The sequence below is a fragment of the Melanerpes formicivorus genome, unplaced genomic scaffold, assembly GCF_026170545.1.
Source record: "Melanerpes formicivorus ecotype bairdi unplaced genomic scaffold, bMelFor1.0.p_v2 SCAF_135, whole genome shotgun sequence".
In the NCBI taxonomy this organism is placed as follows: domain Eukaryota; kingdom Metazoa; phylum Chordata; class Aves; order Piciformes; family Picidae; genus Melanerpes; species Melanerpes formicivorus.
In genome coordinates, this window is record NW_027142487.1 from 742,295 (window position 1) to 756,654 (window position 14,360).

General features: G+C 63.3%; 1 protein-coding gene and 1 long non-coding RNA gene across 3 annotated transcripts; one reads left to right on the forward strand and one right to left on the reverse strand.

Annotated features, from left to right (window-relative positions):
- Nucleotides 1-612: 612 nt before the first annotated feature.
- Nucleotides 613-13,990, reverse strand: LOC137456709 (cytosolic iron-sulfur assembly component 3-like). The gene is made up of 11 exons (XM_068168297.1): nucleotides 13,834-13,990; nucleotides 11,698-11,793; nucleotides 10,794-10,937; nucleotides 10,374-10,506; nucleotides 9,563-9,697; nucleotides 9,147-9,265; nucleotides 7,584-7,713; nucleotides 7,291-7,363; nucleotides 3,305-3,439; nucleotides 1,888-2,045; nucleotides 613-1,009 (listed from the first exon to the last, which is right to left on the reverse strand). Exons 1-11 carry the CDS (start codon nucleotides 13,897-13,899, stop codon nucleotides 783-785), a joined length of 1,416 nt encoding a protein of 471 aa, XP_068024398.1. The 5' UTR covers nucleotides 13,900-13,990; the 3' UTR covers nucleotides 613-782.
- Nucleotides 6,096-10,379, forward strand: LOC137456710 (uncharacterized). 2 transcript variants are annotated; one of them, XR_010991084.1, is made up of 3 exons: nucleotides 6,096-6,286; nucleotides 8,323-8,478; nucleotides 10,154-10,379. It is a non-coding gene; the product is annotated as an uncharacterized lncRNA (long non-coding RNA). The 2 variants fall into 2 exon arrangements; XR_010991083.1 differs by lacking the exon at nucleotides 6,096-6,286 and adding an exon at nucleotides 7,701-7,784.
- Nucleotides 13,991-14,360: the final 370 nt, after the last annotated feature.

Sequence of the window (14,360 nt, forward strand, 5' to 3'; positions counted from 1 at the left end):
TTGCAGCCTCCTTCCCCCCTGTGTGAAGTGAGCAGCTTCCAGGGACCCCACAGGCTGTGTCCTTTCTGGGGAGCAAGCTGGCCAGGAAGGCTTCCTTGGAGCACTGCAAGGAATCCTGGCCTCTGAGTTTGCTGTGGCCCAGCAGGAGCTGGCTGGGGCAGCTCTGCCACCCCCCCTGCCCTCTGCTCAGGGACACAAAGCTCTGGCTGCCTGCAGCTGGAGCCAAATGCTGGAGCTGAGGGAGCAGGCAGCTCCCAGCTCTGGCAGCCTGGGCCAGGCTCTCCCCACCCTCAGGGGCAAACTTCTTCCCTCTCCCCAGTTTCAGTCTCTCACTTTAAACCCTCAGCCCTTGTCCTGTCACGACAGGTCCTGCTCAGCAGTCTGTCCCCAGCTTGCTTTAGGTACTGAAAGGCTCCTGGAGGTCTCCCAGGCTGCACAGCCCCAACTCCCTCAGCCTGCTCTCCCAGCAGAGCTCTCCCAGCATTGCTGTGGCCTCCTCTGGCCCCACTCCAGCAGGTCCCTGCCTGCTGTGCTGGGGACTCCAGAGCTGCCCCAGGACCCCAGGCTTAGCCCTCAGAGCCTGCTTGGTGCAGGACTGCTCCTTGGGACATGTTTCCAGTCAGGGTTTGACCTTTATTTACACCACCTCCAAATTCCTCCAGCTGCAGGTAGGAATCCTGCCTGCAGCCCACAGACTCCCAGGGAGAGGCTGGAGGGGGAGCTGTGCTCCGAGTCTGTCAAGAGTTCAAAGGCACTGAGTGTGAGCTCCACAGTGTCAGCCTTCACCACTTGATGCTCAGGCCGGAGCTGGCTCTCTCCAGGGCGTGGTACTGGGTGTGCAGAGCCTGCAGAGCCTTCTCTGAGTCCACACCACCCAGCCACTGCTCATACAGCTCGCTCACAGCCTGGTTCTCCTCGGGGGCTGCAGCCTGGACAGACTCATACAGCCTCTCCACTTGCTGCAGCTGCTCCTTGCTGGCCTTCAGCTGCCCACCTCCGTTCAAGCAGCCTGCAAGCAGCAAGGGAGGGGAGGTCAGAGGGCTTACAAACCAGCTCAGCTTTAGCAGGGGGGAGCAGGCCCCACCCCAGCTGCAGCTCATTGACCCTGCAGCTGCAGGCACTCACAGCCATGGGCACACCACTGCCAGGGTGCTTCACTCCCCACCTAGCTCCCAGCCCCAGCTGGGCTCCAGCTCTGGGGTGGTGAGCCCCAGGGCTCCTGGCCTGCAGGCAGCTGCCAAGGCAGGCTGGGGGCAGCAGCAGGGGGGAGCAGCAGCAGCAGCAGGGAGGAGCAGCAGCAGCAGGGAGGAGCAGCAGCAGGAGGCAGCTCTGGCTCTTATCTCCTGCCTCCAGAAGCCAAGCAGGGGGAGAGCAGCCTTGGAGTCTCCAGTGAAGGTAAGATAAACATCCCTGGGCTGGGGCTGGGTGTGCTGGGGGGGAGGTGCACAGCAGGAGCTTGCCCAAGGAGGAGGCTCAGTGTGGAGCAGCCTCCTGGACTGGGGGTTGTGTTCTTGAGAGCCCAGAGGGGCAGCTCAGTGTCACTGCAGGCTGGGCTCAGGCTGCCCCAGCTCTCAGGTAGCAGGTTCAGAGAGAAGCAGGAAGGAGACAGAGGAAGTGGAGCAGGCAGGCAGGGATGTTCCTCAGCAGCAGGAGAGCACTGCTGTGCCCTGCCAGAGGAAGCATCTCCCTGTGCACAAAGGGCCCCAGGAGCAGGAGGCCCTCTCTGAACGCTCCAGCTGGGGGCGGTTTGGACTCTAAGTGCAGGAACCTAAGGCCTGGAGAAGCAGCAGCAGCTTCGAGGTAGGGAAGCAGCCCCAGGCAGCTGGGTCCAGGATGGGCTTTCTCCCTCCTTGGAGCACGTGCTGGGGCTCCCCTGGCAGCTCTCACCTGCTGGGCAGGCCATCACCTCCACGTAGTGGTAGGCAGCCCTGCCCCGCTTCAGCCTCTGCAGCAGGGTCTGGATGTTGCGGAAGCCGTAGGCCAGGGCGAAGTGCAGCAGCACTGCTCCATCCCTCTCCAGAGTCACCTCCTGGAAGTCCTTGTTCCTGGGAAGCAGAGCAGAGAGGATGGCTCAGCCACACTCCCTTCTGACCTCATCTTCAGGAGCCCTGTGCTCGAAGCTGTGTCAGGGCTGAGTGCAGGAGGCTGTCCCAGCCCAAGGAGATGAGGAAGGCCTTGCAGGGCAGCCCCCAGCCTCTGGGCATCTGCTGCTCAGGCTGAGGGTGCTGAGGAGCACCTGGCCTGAAGCAACCCTCAAGAGCCAAGCCAAGGGAGCCTCAACACAGCTTCCACTGTGACAGGCCTGCCTCAGCCACCTTCCCCCCCAGTGAGGCCACTGAGGAGTAAAACCAAGGAGCAAACCACCACTGCAGAGCTGCTCCTGAGGAGAGTCAGGCAGTGAGCTGTGACCAGGCTTCCATGCTGGGACTCTGGGAGGGAACTGCTCCTTGTGCTCCTTACACCAGAGGATCCTGAATGCTAACAGAGAGACACAACTGCACAGGCTGGAGGGGCCTGCAGCACCCTGGCTGTGGTGGAAGATGTCCCTGCCCATGGCAGGGGGCTGGAACTTGATGATCTGTAAGGTCCCTTCCAACCCAAACCACTCCAGGATTCTATATCCAGCATCCTCTTTAGGGGCTTGGAGCAGCTCTGCTGTGAGTGCAGGCTGAGGGAGCTGGGGCTGTGCAGCCTGCAGGAGAGAAGGCTCCAGGCAGAGCTCACAGCAGCCTGCCAGGACCTGAAGGGCTGCAGGAAGGCTGCAGAGGGACTGCTCCCAAAGGGCTGCAGGGCCAGGAGCAGAGGCAATGGTTTGAAATGAGAGCAGAGCAGATTGAGACTGGAGGTGAGGAACAAGTTGTGCCCCAGGAGGCTGCTGGAGCACTGCAGCAGGTTGCCCAGGGAGGTGGTTGAGGCTCCCTGCCTGGAGCTGTTGCAGGTGAGGCTGGAGAGGGCTCTGAGCAACCTGCTCCAGGGGAGGATGTCCCTGCTGCCTGCAGCACTGGGTGAGCTCTGGAGCTGCTTCCAGCCCAAACCCTTCTGTGATTCTCAGCTGCTCTGAACAGTGTCTGCAAGTTGGCTCTGGGAGAAGCTCCCCAGGCCAGAGCCAAGGGGGGGTGGTGGTGGAGGGGGCAGAAGGCTCCCAGGGCAGGGCTGTGGGCAGCGTGGGCTGAGGTATCCCTGGGCAGCTGTGGGAGTCAGGAGCCTGTTCCCAGGCCTTGAAAGCAAGTTGGAGCCCTCAGCAAGGTACAGCCTGAGAGCAGTGCTGGCACCCAGGGACCCTGCAGGGCTTTCCCCTCCTTACTTTAGGGCTTTGTACTGAACTGTGTCCACTTGAATGCCAAAGAGCTCCTTGGCTGCATGCCTGTAGATGTGCTCCAAGTAGCCCCCAGAGCCCCCTCCCGAGTGGGTTGTGAGCTCCTCTTCAGCACCACTGAACCTGGAGAGAGGAGAGAGAGGCAGATGTGTGTGGGGGCATCTCTGGGGGCAGGGCAGCATGAGCACAGGGCTGGGGCACCCAGGGCAGCACAGCAGGCCCCACACCCCCTGCAGCTTCTGGCTTTTCCCTCTCTCCTGGGAGCCAATTACTTAGAGCTCCAGAGCCCAGCAGCTTTACCCCAGTGCTGCCCAGAGTCCTTCAGGTCCAGCTCAGGGCAAGTGCTGTCCCTTGTCACCCCAAGGCCTGGCCCAGCTTGGAAGGGACCTCTGGGGATCCCCCAGTCCAAGCCCTGCTCCAGCAGGGCACCCACAGCAGCTTGCCCAGGGGCACAGTGCCCAGGGGGGGTTGGAAGCTCTCCAGAGGAGACTCCACAACCTCTCTGGGCAGCCTGCTCCAGGCCTCCAGCAGCCTCACAACAAAGAAGTTTCTCCTCCTGCTCAGATGGAACCTCCTGGGCTCCAGTTTGTGCCCCCTGCCCCTTGTGCTGTCCCTGGGCACCACTGGGCAGAGCCTGGCCCCAGCCTCTTGCTGAGCACTGCTCAGCTCCCCTCTGGGGCTGCTCTTCCCCAGCAGGAAGCTATGGTGCTGCACCTCCCTGCTTCTCCTGGAGAGCAGCAGCTGGCAGAGCTCCTCTCTCCATCTCAGCAGGGCTAAAGCTTTCCTGCCCCAGCACCAGAGCCCATTCCTGGAAGCCCCAGCTTGAGCTGCAGCAGCTCTTGGAGACAGACTCTGTAGGTGTGGCTGCTGGGGCCTGAGGGAAGAGCTGTGGGAGGCAGCAGTGCTGTGACCACAGGCACAGAGGGGTGAGGTCTGGGGGCTGTGTGCTCGGGGGTGGTGGTGGCCAAAGCTGCTGGTGGCAGCACACTGGCTCCTGCAGGGCTGGCCTCAGTGGCACCCTGGGTTGGGTGGTGAACACCCCAGGCCACCACAAGCTCTGCACCTGCAGCTCCTCACTGCAGCCCAGGGCCATGCCAAACCCTTCAGAGGTCAAGCCCACGTTTCTGCAGAGCAGCCCTGCAGCTGGGAGCCACAACAATGGCTCTGGTCAGAGCACAAGAGGAGGAGGGAGCTGCTCCCAGGCACTCCTCAGGCAGGGACACTCCTCAGGCAGGGACACTCCTCAGGCAGGGACACTCCTCAGGCAGGGACACTCCTGTGCTCCTGACAGCTGCAGAGGGGACAACACTTGAGCTCAGGCCAAGATGGAAGATGCTGCAGATAAAGCTCCCAGCTCTGGAAGGGCTGCAGAAGGCAGCTCCTCAGCTTGCACTCAGCCCTCCAAAGCTATTTTAGTTTGCTCTTGTTTACAGGAACTGAGCCTCATCAGCTGAGCCCTCGCTGTGCCTGGCCTCACGTCCCGCTCCCCTCTCCAGGCATGGCTGCCAGCAGGGCCTGCAGCAAACCCTGGAGCAGCAAGGGGCTGGAGGCTCCTGGCACCTCAGCTCCTTCTTGCTGCCAAGTGCAAGAGCCTCTTGCTGGGCTCCTGCAGGTGCTGGAGGCTGAAGCAGAGCCAGGGCCCCGGGGTCCCCTGGGGGCTGCGGGTTCGTGCGGCCCGGGGCAGGCTCTGCTCAGCTCAGCCCGGGGCAGGAGGCTCCTGCTCAGCACAGCCATGGGGCCTGCTGCTCAGCAGCTCCTCCTCCCAGCCTGGCCACAGATCTCTGTCACTTCATCAGGCACTGAGCTCCATCTCCTAACTGACACTTCCACACAGTCATTTCCTGAGGGACCCCAAAGGCTTTGGAGTCTCTCTCCCCCTGCCCCTGCTGGGACAAGAGAGGAGAGGCAGGGAAAGGGCTGGCTTGGAAGGGACCTGAAGAGCTCATCCAGGGCCCACCCCTGCCATGGGCAGGGACCCTTCCCACCAGCCCAGGCTGCTCAAGGTAAGGTCCTACCCCACCTGGCCTTGAACACCTCCAGGCAGGGGGCAGCCACAGCCCCCTGGGCAGCCTGCTCCAGGGCCCCCCAGCCTCTTCCCAGCCCCTGCTCTGGTAGCTGCTCTATGGCTGACACCTAACCTGAAGCTGCTCTTTGGGACTCAGCCTTGCAGCCATTTCTTCCACCTGGGAACAGTTCTCTTTCCTGAGCATGAGCCCCAATGAGCCAGGGTAGTGAGTGTGCTGTGTGAAAGCTGCCCCCCTGCTCAGGACAGCTGAGTGGCCAGGCTGGTGCTTGGACTCAGTGATCTTGGAGGCTTTCTTCCCTGCTGAAACAGTTCTCTGATGCCATCCTGTGAAGGTGCTGAGCAGCCAGAGAAGGGCAGCAGGGCTGGGGAGGAGCAGCTGGGGGTGCTCAGCCTGGAGGAGGCTGAGGGAGACCTTGGGCTGCAAGGGGTGCAGCTGAGCAGAGGCCTCTGAGACCTTCTCAGCAGGGCCTGCTGGTGAGAGCCTCTCCTCCCAGCTGCAGGAGCCTGAGCAGTGCCTGTTGGACTCCTGCACTGACCAGCCCTGGTCACTCTGCAAGGCTGCTGCCTCTCCCTCCACTGCTGGGCAGAGTGCCACAAAGCCATCTGCAGGCTGCAGAGGGGAGAGCTCTGCTTCACCTCTGCTGTGGGAGCAGCAGTGCACAGCAGCTCAGCTGAGCAGAATGGGATCAGTGCTGCTGCAGCCACCCTGTGCAGCTGTCCCTCACCCAGATGCTCTCCTTCCCTTCCAGCCACTCAAGGCCCCTCTGGACTGCACAGTTGGAGGGCTCATTTCTTCCACCACTGAGGACTCCTGAAGATGAGCTGAGTGACCTAAACGCTTCCAATGCATGCCTGGACTGTGGAGCTCTGCAGGAGCCCTGGCAGGGCAGAGAGGGGCAGCTGAGCTCAGTGCAGGGACAGGCTGTGGGTAGCAAAGTCTGCAGGTAACTGCTCTGGGGGGCTGCAGCAGCTGCAGGGTGAGCAGCAGAAGTGAAATCAGAGCAGTCCACTCTGCTCTGCACAATTGCTCTGCCCTCACTGAGCTCAGTCCAGCAGTCTGTGACTGACACAGAGCTGCTGAGCCTTGGCTGCTGAAACCTGGGACAAGGAGCTGCAGCTTCTCCAAAAGTGGGAGTGCAGCATGTGCTGAGGTCAGGGCCTGAAGGCACAGCTGGACTGAGCCAGGTGATGCAGGGAAACAAAAGAGAGGCAAAGCAAACTGTGCTCAAGAACTCTCTGACTATTGGGTGAAAAAGAACAGAGTGAAGGACCTTGGGGTGCTGGTGGGAGGGGAGCTGGGAGTGAGCCAGGGGAGCTCTTGCAGCTCAGAGGCCAAGGGCAGCCTGGGCTGCATCCAAAGCAGTGAGGCCAGGGATGGAGAGAGGGATCCTGCCCCCCTGCCCTGCTCAGACCTCTCCTGCAGGGCTGGGTCCAGCTCTGGGGCACTCAGCACAGGAAGGGCCTGGAGCTGATGGAGCAGGGGCAGAGGAGGCCAGGAAAATGCTCAGGGGTTGGAGCAGCTCTGCTGCAAGGCCAGGCTGAGGGAGCTGGGGCTGTGCAGCCTGCAGGAGAGAAGGCTCCAGGCAGAGCTCACAGCAGCCTGCCAGGACCTGAAGGGCTGCAGGAAGGCTGCAGAGGGACTGCTCCCAAAGGGCTGCAGGGCCAGGAGCAGAGGCAATGGTTTGGAATGAGAGCAGAGCAGATTGGGATTGGAGGTGAGGAACAAGTTGTGCCCCAGGAGGCTGCTGGAGCACTGCAGCAGGCTGCCCAGGGAGGTGGTTGAGGCTCCCTGCCTGGAGCTGTTGCAGGTGAGGCTGGAGAGGGCTCTGAGCAACCTGCTCCAGGGGAGGATGTCCCTGCTGCCTGCAGGGCTTGGCTGGGTGAGCTCTGGAGCTCCCTCCCAGCCCAAAGCCTTCTGTGCCTCTATGTAAAGGAAGTTTGTTCTTACATGGTGTCCAGTGGGGCAGGATCTACATCTCTTAGAGAGACTCCTTCCTGCTCCAGCAGCTTCAGCACTTCTCCTAAGACACAGACAAACCAAAAGCCATTGCTGTGGGGTGAGGGCAAAGAGCCACCCAGCCCAGGACACCAACTGCACCTGCAGCCCTCAGCAGGACAGGACTGGCAGCAGGGAGGTGCAGCTGGGCACTCAGCCCCCACCAGAGAGGAGGAGCTGCTGCAGCTGGCCAGACCTTGCCCTGAGGCCTCCAGGCACAGCTGGGCAGGGCTGGCTGCACTCACCTGTGGTGAGCACACAGTCCACATCCCGGCTCTGGTGCTCCTGGCTGAAGAAGTCTGGCCTGGAAGCCTCCAGCTTCTTGTCATAGCAGGGCATCACTGCCACGTGGTAGATCTGGCTGGGCTGGATGTGCTGGAGGCAAGACAGAGCTCTGGAGCTGGCCTGGCCACTACTGAACCCATCCTGGGGGAGAGGCTTTCCAGGTACAAAGGATAATCCCAGCATGGGGGAGGGGGTTGGAAGGGACCTGTGGGGATCAGCCTGGCCACAGCAGCTTGCCCAGGGGCACAGTGCCCAGGGGGGGTTGGAAGCTCTCCAGAGGAGACTCCACAACCTCTCTGGGCAGCCTGCTCCAGGCCTCCAGCAGCCTCACACCAAAGAAGTTTCTCCTCCTGTTCAGGTGGAACCTCCTGGGCTCCAGTTTGTGCCCCCTGCCCCTTGTGCTGTCCCTGGGCACCACTGAGCAGAGCCTGGCCCCAGCCTCTTGCCCCCCAGCCTTTAGCTCTTGCTGAGCATTGCTCAGCTCCCCTCTGGGGCTGCTCTGCTCCACACTAAGCACCCAGAGGAGGAGGCTCCCCAGGCTCCCCAGTGCCACCATGCCTCTGGCAGGGCTGCAGAACCTCTTCCTCTGCATGCACACAGTGAGGCTGGGCTCTGAGACAGAGATGATGTAGGCTGCAGCCAGTGTCAGCAGTGTCTCTCACAGCTTCCCACCCCTCTCCCCTCTGCTTGCTTGCTCAGATGATCCAAACAAAACCAGCCAGGGAGGTGAGGCTCCAGTGCTGCAGCTAGAGCAGCAGCTTCCTCTGTGCTGCTACCCCCCAGCCCCAGCAGCCAGGACAAGAGCTGCAGCCAGACACAGACCCCAACAGTCCAGGCCTCATGACCATCCCAGAGGTAAGCACAGGCTGAGAGGACAAATCACTCACTCAAGGCCACTGTGGCAGCTGCCTTGTGCCAAAGGCTCTGAGGAGCTGCCAGGGGCTGCCCCAGGGGGGCAGATGTCAGCCCTCCCTCCCTCCCTCCCTCCCTCTGGGCCAGTGCTCCACTGCTGCTCCTTAAGGCACAAGGCTCAGCCCCAGAGCAGGGCTGCTACAGCTTCTTGCCAGGCTTCCAGCAGAGCTCCACTCTGGGGCTGTCAGATTGTAGTCTGGCAGGAGCCCAGGGGTTAAAGGACTGAGAAGAGAGCTGAGCCAAGCTGCAGCAGAAGGTGAGGCTGGGAAGGAGCAGGTGGGTTGGAGAGCAGGCAGGATCTGCAGGTCAGCACTGCCTGCAGCCCTGGGGGGAGGGTGCCTGCAATCCCTCACCAGCCTGGAAGGACAAGCAAATCCCCCCCAGGCAAGAGGGCAGCACAAACACCACCCCAGAGTGCTTCTGCCCCTGTCTCAAGAGGCTTCAAGCAGTGCTTGCAGCCTGTGCTGAGTGCTGCTGCCCTGGCTGCTGCCTCCTGGCTAGGCCCAGCAGCAGGGGGGGAGGAGCTGGCTGCTGCAAGGCAGGGCTCACCTTGGCACCCTGCTGCAGCACAGGTACAGCTATCAGCCTGCAGTGCTCCCTGGGAGCCTCACCTGCTGTGCTGCAAAATGGCCTTTGACCAGGGAGCCCATGACCTGCTGGGGGGACTTGGTGGTGCTGATGTAAGGGAGGATGAAGCTGCCGTGGGTCTTCTCTGCGTAGCAGATCCAGCCTGGGGGGAGAGGAGTCAGCAAGTCCAGTGCAAAAGCCAAGCAGCAGCCCCTGCCTTGCCCCCCCTGCCTTGCCCCCAGGCTCAGTGCCCTTTCATCACCATATTCAGCCCCCCTGCAGCACCAAGAGCAAAGGAAGCTTCACTTGGGAGCTCCCCAGGTCAGCGTGGGGATCGCTGCTGCTGCTGCTAGCACCCAGAGCTCTTGGGAGTGTGGGGAGAGCAATCCCCTACCAGGGCCTGTGTGGGTTTGTCTCTGCAGGGCCCTGCTCCCAGGGGCCTGGCTCAGCTGGGCCATACCTGGGCAGGCAGAAGCAAGCATTGGCAGAGCCTCCCTGTCCTCCGCTCGCCGCCGGAAGCGCCGCACGAACTCTCGCTGGCTCTCCAGCAGGCTGAAGTTCCTGGGGAAGGTTGTGTCAAAGACATGGTGCACACCTGGGAGGCACAGAGCCTGGGTCAGAGCTCCCAGCAGGCATGTGGCAAAGGCAACCAACAGCCTCCTGAGAGAGCTCAGAAGATCCTGTCCAGGTGGTGACCTCTGCAGCCGAGGCTGAACCTCCTCCCTCGCAGGGCAGCGCAGGGAGAGGAGCTCCAGGGCCAGGGGCTGCAAATCTGAGGCTTAAAGCTTCTTCCTTCCAGCACCCCAAGCTCCTGGTGTGGCTGAGGCTGTGGACATGCTGCCTTTTAGTCAATGCTGAGTCCATCCTAGGCTGCATCAACAGCAGTGTGGCCAGCAGATCCAGAGAGGCAATTCTGCTGCTCTGCTCTGCAGGGCTGTGCCCAGCCCTGGGGCACTCGGCACAGCAGGCTGTGGTCATGCTGGCTCTTAACCAGTGCCAACCATGGCTCCACCAGGAGGTAAGTCACATGGGTCTGCTGCTCTCTGACCAGGCTCAACACAGCCCCCAGATGGACAGACCACCACCAGCACCAGCACCAGACCACCACCAGCACCACCAGCACCAGCACCAGACCAGCACCAGCACCAGACCACCAGCAGCACCAGACCAGCAGCACCAGACCAGCAGCACCAGACCAGCAGCACCAGACCACCACCAGCACCAGCACCAGACCCCCACCAGCAGCACCAGACCAGCAGCCCCACACTTGCCTAAGCTCTTCAGGAATGCTGTCAGCTTCTGTGCTGTCTCCAGAAGCCCCATCTGACATCCTGCAGCCAGTGAAGCTCTGGACTGTGGTGAGACAGAAACCACCACCACTTTCTGTTCCCTGGGAGCAGCACTCTGTGAGGACAAACCAAAGAGCCCCCTGGGTCAGCCAACATCCACACAGCACAGGCAGAACCTCAGCAGCAGGAAGCATCTCCCATCTCACCTCTGAGGTCAGCACTGAAGACCCTTTCCAAGCCATCACCAAACCACAGCAGAGCTCCAAGGACACCCTCAGAACCTCCCCAGCACTGCAGGCAGAGCTCAGTTTGCTCTCCCCATGCTTGTGTCTGCAGATGCCTCCCCCCAGCCTTGACAGACCTCAAGGCCTGAAGGCCAGCTGAGCCAGAGCTGCCACCCACCTTGTTGGCAGCCAGCACCCTGCAGAGCTCCTCATGGCTCTGCTGGCTGATCAGGACACTCTCTGCTGAGGTGATGCAGCCACTGCAGGCTAAGCAGTCATTCAGGCTGATCTTGGCCTTTTCCAGCTTCTGGGCTCCTCCACTCTAGAAAGAAAGAGCTCAGGCTCAGTCCTGCCCACAGCACAGGGCTGGGCAGCACTCTCCCCACCTTCACTAACAGAGATGTTGACCTTCTGTGCTCTTGCTTTGTCACTCAGGGGAAGATGAAACCCAGGACACCCAAACAGAAAGTTCTCTCTCCTGTTCACAAGGTGAGGAGGAAAACCTTTGAAGGTTGCTGCTTTCAGTGAGGTTCCTTACCCCACAGCTGCACAAGTGCTGAGGGGCTTCAGGAGCATCCTAGCAAGAGCAAGGACAGGCCCCAGGGTTTAAGTTAGGCAGGACAGCAGCATGGCAGAGGCAGCATCTGGCTTCCCCACCTGCAGGAAGTATTTGTCCTGCCTGTCTGACCTGGGCAAGTCAGTGGTCCCCTGGGCCTCCCCCCTCAAGCATCACCTCTCAGCAGAGCCACAAACAGCCTAAAGCAACCATGGAATGGCTTAGGTGGGAAGGGACCTGCAAAGCCCAGCCAGTCCCAGCCCCCTGCAGTCAGCCCAGAGGTGCTCAGAGCATTCTCTGCTGCCAGCCCAGGGCATGGAGCACTGGCACAGAAGTGAAGCCAGGGCACCCCAGAGGACAAGCCCCAGGATTCAGTTGGGGCAGGAGGCAGCAGCAGCAGCACTCCTCTGGTGTGGCCTCCTGGTCCTCTCTGAGGCCATCAGTAGCTGCAGATGGTTCAGACACTCAGGCCCAGACTCAGGCCCTGTGGCTGCTGCACAGAGGGCTGAGTTGAAGCCCCACATACCTGATCAATCTGGAAGTAGCTTCCATCTGCTTCGATTTTGATCTTGGCTGCTGCTTTTCCAGGCTTCTTCTCCACCTTTACAGGTTTGATGCACTCCTGGAAGAGAAGTGACAGCCCAGAGGGGAGGAGATGGGCAGGGAGGAGGGAGATGCAATGGGAACTAAATGCTCAAACAGCAGTTTGGGAGTGAGTGCTGCTTCCTGCCCCTTGAGAGACTGGATCTGCTCACAGCATCTCTGCCTACCGCGGGCAGAGACAGAAGCAAAGCCTCCTTACCCCCTTCCTGCAGAAGGAGCACTTGCCCAGCATCAGGGCAAGCAGAGGCCAGTTCTGCCAGCCCTGCTGAAGATCACAGCTGTGTCTGACACAGCCTTGAGAGGCTCAGAGCACAGCCTGCCTGCACAGCCCTCCCCTCGATCCCCACCAAGAGCCTGCACTCCCCCTGGCAAAGGCCGAGGCAGGGGCGGGGACAGCAGGGCCGAGGTGTGGCTGCTGCAGGGAAGGGCTCTGGTGAGCTCCCCCGGACAGTGGAGCTGCAGGGAAGGGCTCTGGTGAGCTCCCCTGGACAGTGGAGCTGCAGGGAAGGGCTCTGGTGAGCTCCCCTGGACAGTGGGGCTGCAGGGAAGGGCTCTGGTGAGCTCCCCTGGACAGTGGGGCTGCAGGGAAGGGCTCTGGTGAGCTCCCCTGGACAGTGGAGCTGCAGGGAAGGGCTCTGGTGAGCTCCCCCGGACAGTGGAGCTGCAGGGAAGGGCTCTGGTGAGCTCCCCTGGACAGCTCCCAGCTTCCTCTGCTCTGCAGTGATGGAGTCTCCGGGGTGCACTCTGTGTGACTTGGCTTGCCCAGGCTCCCTTGCAGCTCCCCAGCCCACTGCTGCAGCCATGATTCCCTCTGCCCTGCTCTGCCAGCACCTCCAGCCCTCCCCTCCTGAGCTGCAACCACAGAAGGCATCAGGATGGAAGTGGAGCCTCCCAGGTGACCCTGGCCAGGTGCCCTGCAGCGAGCAGGGACCTCCAGCTGCACTGCACTGTGAAGCTCACCACCAGGAGCTCTCCCCTGGCTAACCCAGCGCTTGGTTCAGTGCTGGCTGCACCACTGGGGTGACAGACTGCAGCAGCACTGCGAGGAGAGTCCCTGGGGGGTGCTCTGCCCTGTGCCTCTGCCCTCACTGCAGGAGGCTGTTTTGCTGCTGCACTTGTACCAAACACCTCCAGGACCCAGACTGTGCTCTTGCTGCTGCTTGGCCTCTCCTTGCTGCTCATTCCCACCACTGGCACCGGATCCCAGCCTGGTTTGGGTGGGAAGGAACCACCCAAGCTCGCCCAGGCCAAGCCCCTTGCAGCCAGCAGGGACAGAGCCTCCCAGAGGGGCAGAGGTTGGAAGGGGCCTCAGGAGATCAGAGCCCACTGCCCCAGGAGCCTCTGTCTGCACTGACAGGGGGCAAGAAAACCTCCCCAGGGCTGCCTCCTGAGGGGGAGCAGGTCAGCACTTCACCAGGCTGGGGTGGGGATAAGCAACCGGCTGCTGGGCAATGGGCTGCGGAGGCCAGGCTGGGGCAGAGCCGGGGGGGCTGGGGGGGGCTGGGGGGGGCTGGGGCAGAGCCGGGGGGGCTGGGGGGGGCTGGGGGGGCTGGGGCAGAGCCGGGGGGGGCTGGGGCAGAGCCGGGGGGGCTGGGGGGGGCTGGGGGGGGCTGGGGCAGAGCCGGGGGGGCTGGGGGGGGCTGGGGGGGGCGGTCTCCTCTCTCGGCCGCAGCAGCAGAGGCAGCAGCCGCAGGCTGTGCCAGGGCAGGGTCAGGTTCCCTCCTGCGGGAGGGGTCAGGCCCGGGGCAGGCTGCCCGGGCAGGTGCTGGTGGAGCTCCGCGGGCAGGGCGCTGGCCTGGGTGAGCTCCGAGCTCCCTCCCAGCTTCAGCCTCCCCCCGGCAGTGCCTCGGGCTGCCCCGAGCGGCTCCCCGGAGCTGCTGCTGCTCCCCGCCTGCTGCTGCGGCCGGCAGGGGCTCCCCCGGGCTCCTTCCTTCCCCTCCCTCCCCGCCAGGGCCCTGCGCCCCCCCCGCTGCGGGCCCCGGGGCTGTCACCCCCTCCCCTCGGCGCCACCCTCTCGCCCGCCCCCAGGCGGCGCTGCCGGCCCCCGGCCCGCACCCACCTGCGAGGGCCCGATGTAATCATCCAGGTCTGTCAGCTGCAGCGCCCCGCTGAAGGGAGACGCCATGGCGGCCGCGCCGCCGCCGGGCACCGCAACCGGGCACCGCCACCGGGCACCGCCGCCGGGCACGGCCTGTCGTGAAAGGGCAGAGCCACGCTGCCGGAAAGCGCGGCGGCGGGGCGGGGCGCGGCGGCGGGGCGGGGCGCGGCGGCGGGGCGGGGCGCGGCGGCGGGGCGGGGCGCGGCGGAGGGGCGGGGCGCGGCGGAGGGGCGGGGCGCGGCGGAGGGGCGGGGCGCGGCGGCGGGGCGGGGCGCGGCGGCGGGGCGGGGCGCGGCGGCGGGGCGGGGCGCGGCGGAGGGGCGGTTCGCGGCGGAGGGGCGGGGCGCGCTCGTCCCGTGGCGGGAGGCTGCGGAGCGCCGCGGTTCGCATCGGCGCGGGAGGGAGCCGCAGAGGTCTCCTGCTGCAGCTCCTGCGGCCCAGCAGGGACTCCTCGCACCGCGGCAGGCTGCCCAGGGCCGCTTCGAGCC

Coding starts and splice junctions, on each gene's coding strand:
- LOC137456709 (XM_068168297.1), bottom strand. CDS start 13,899: ATGGCGTCTCCCTTCAGCGGGGCGCTGCAGCTGACAGACCTGGATGAT. Junction 10,507..10,793: donor GGGTGCTGGCTGCCAACAAG/GTGGGTGGCAGC, acceptor TTGTCCTCACAG/AGTGCTGCTCCCAGGGAACA. Junction 9,266..9,562: donor GCTTGCTTCTGCCTGCCCAG/GTATGGCCCAGC, acceptor CTCTCCCCCCAG/GCTGGATCTGCTACGCAGAG.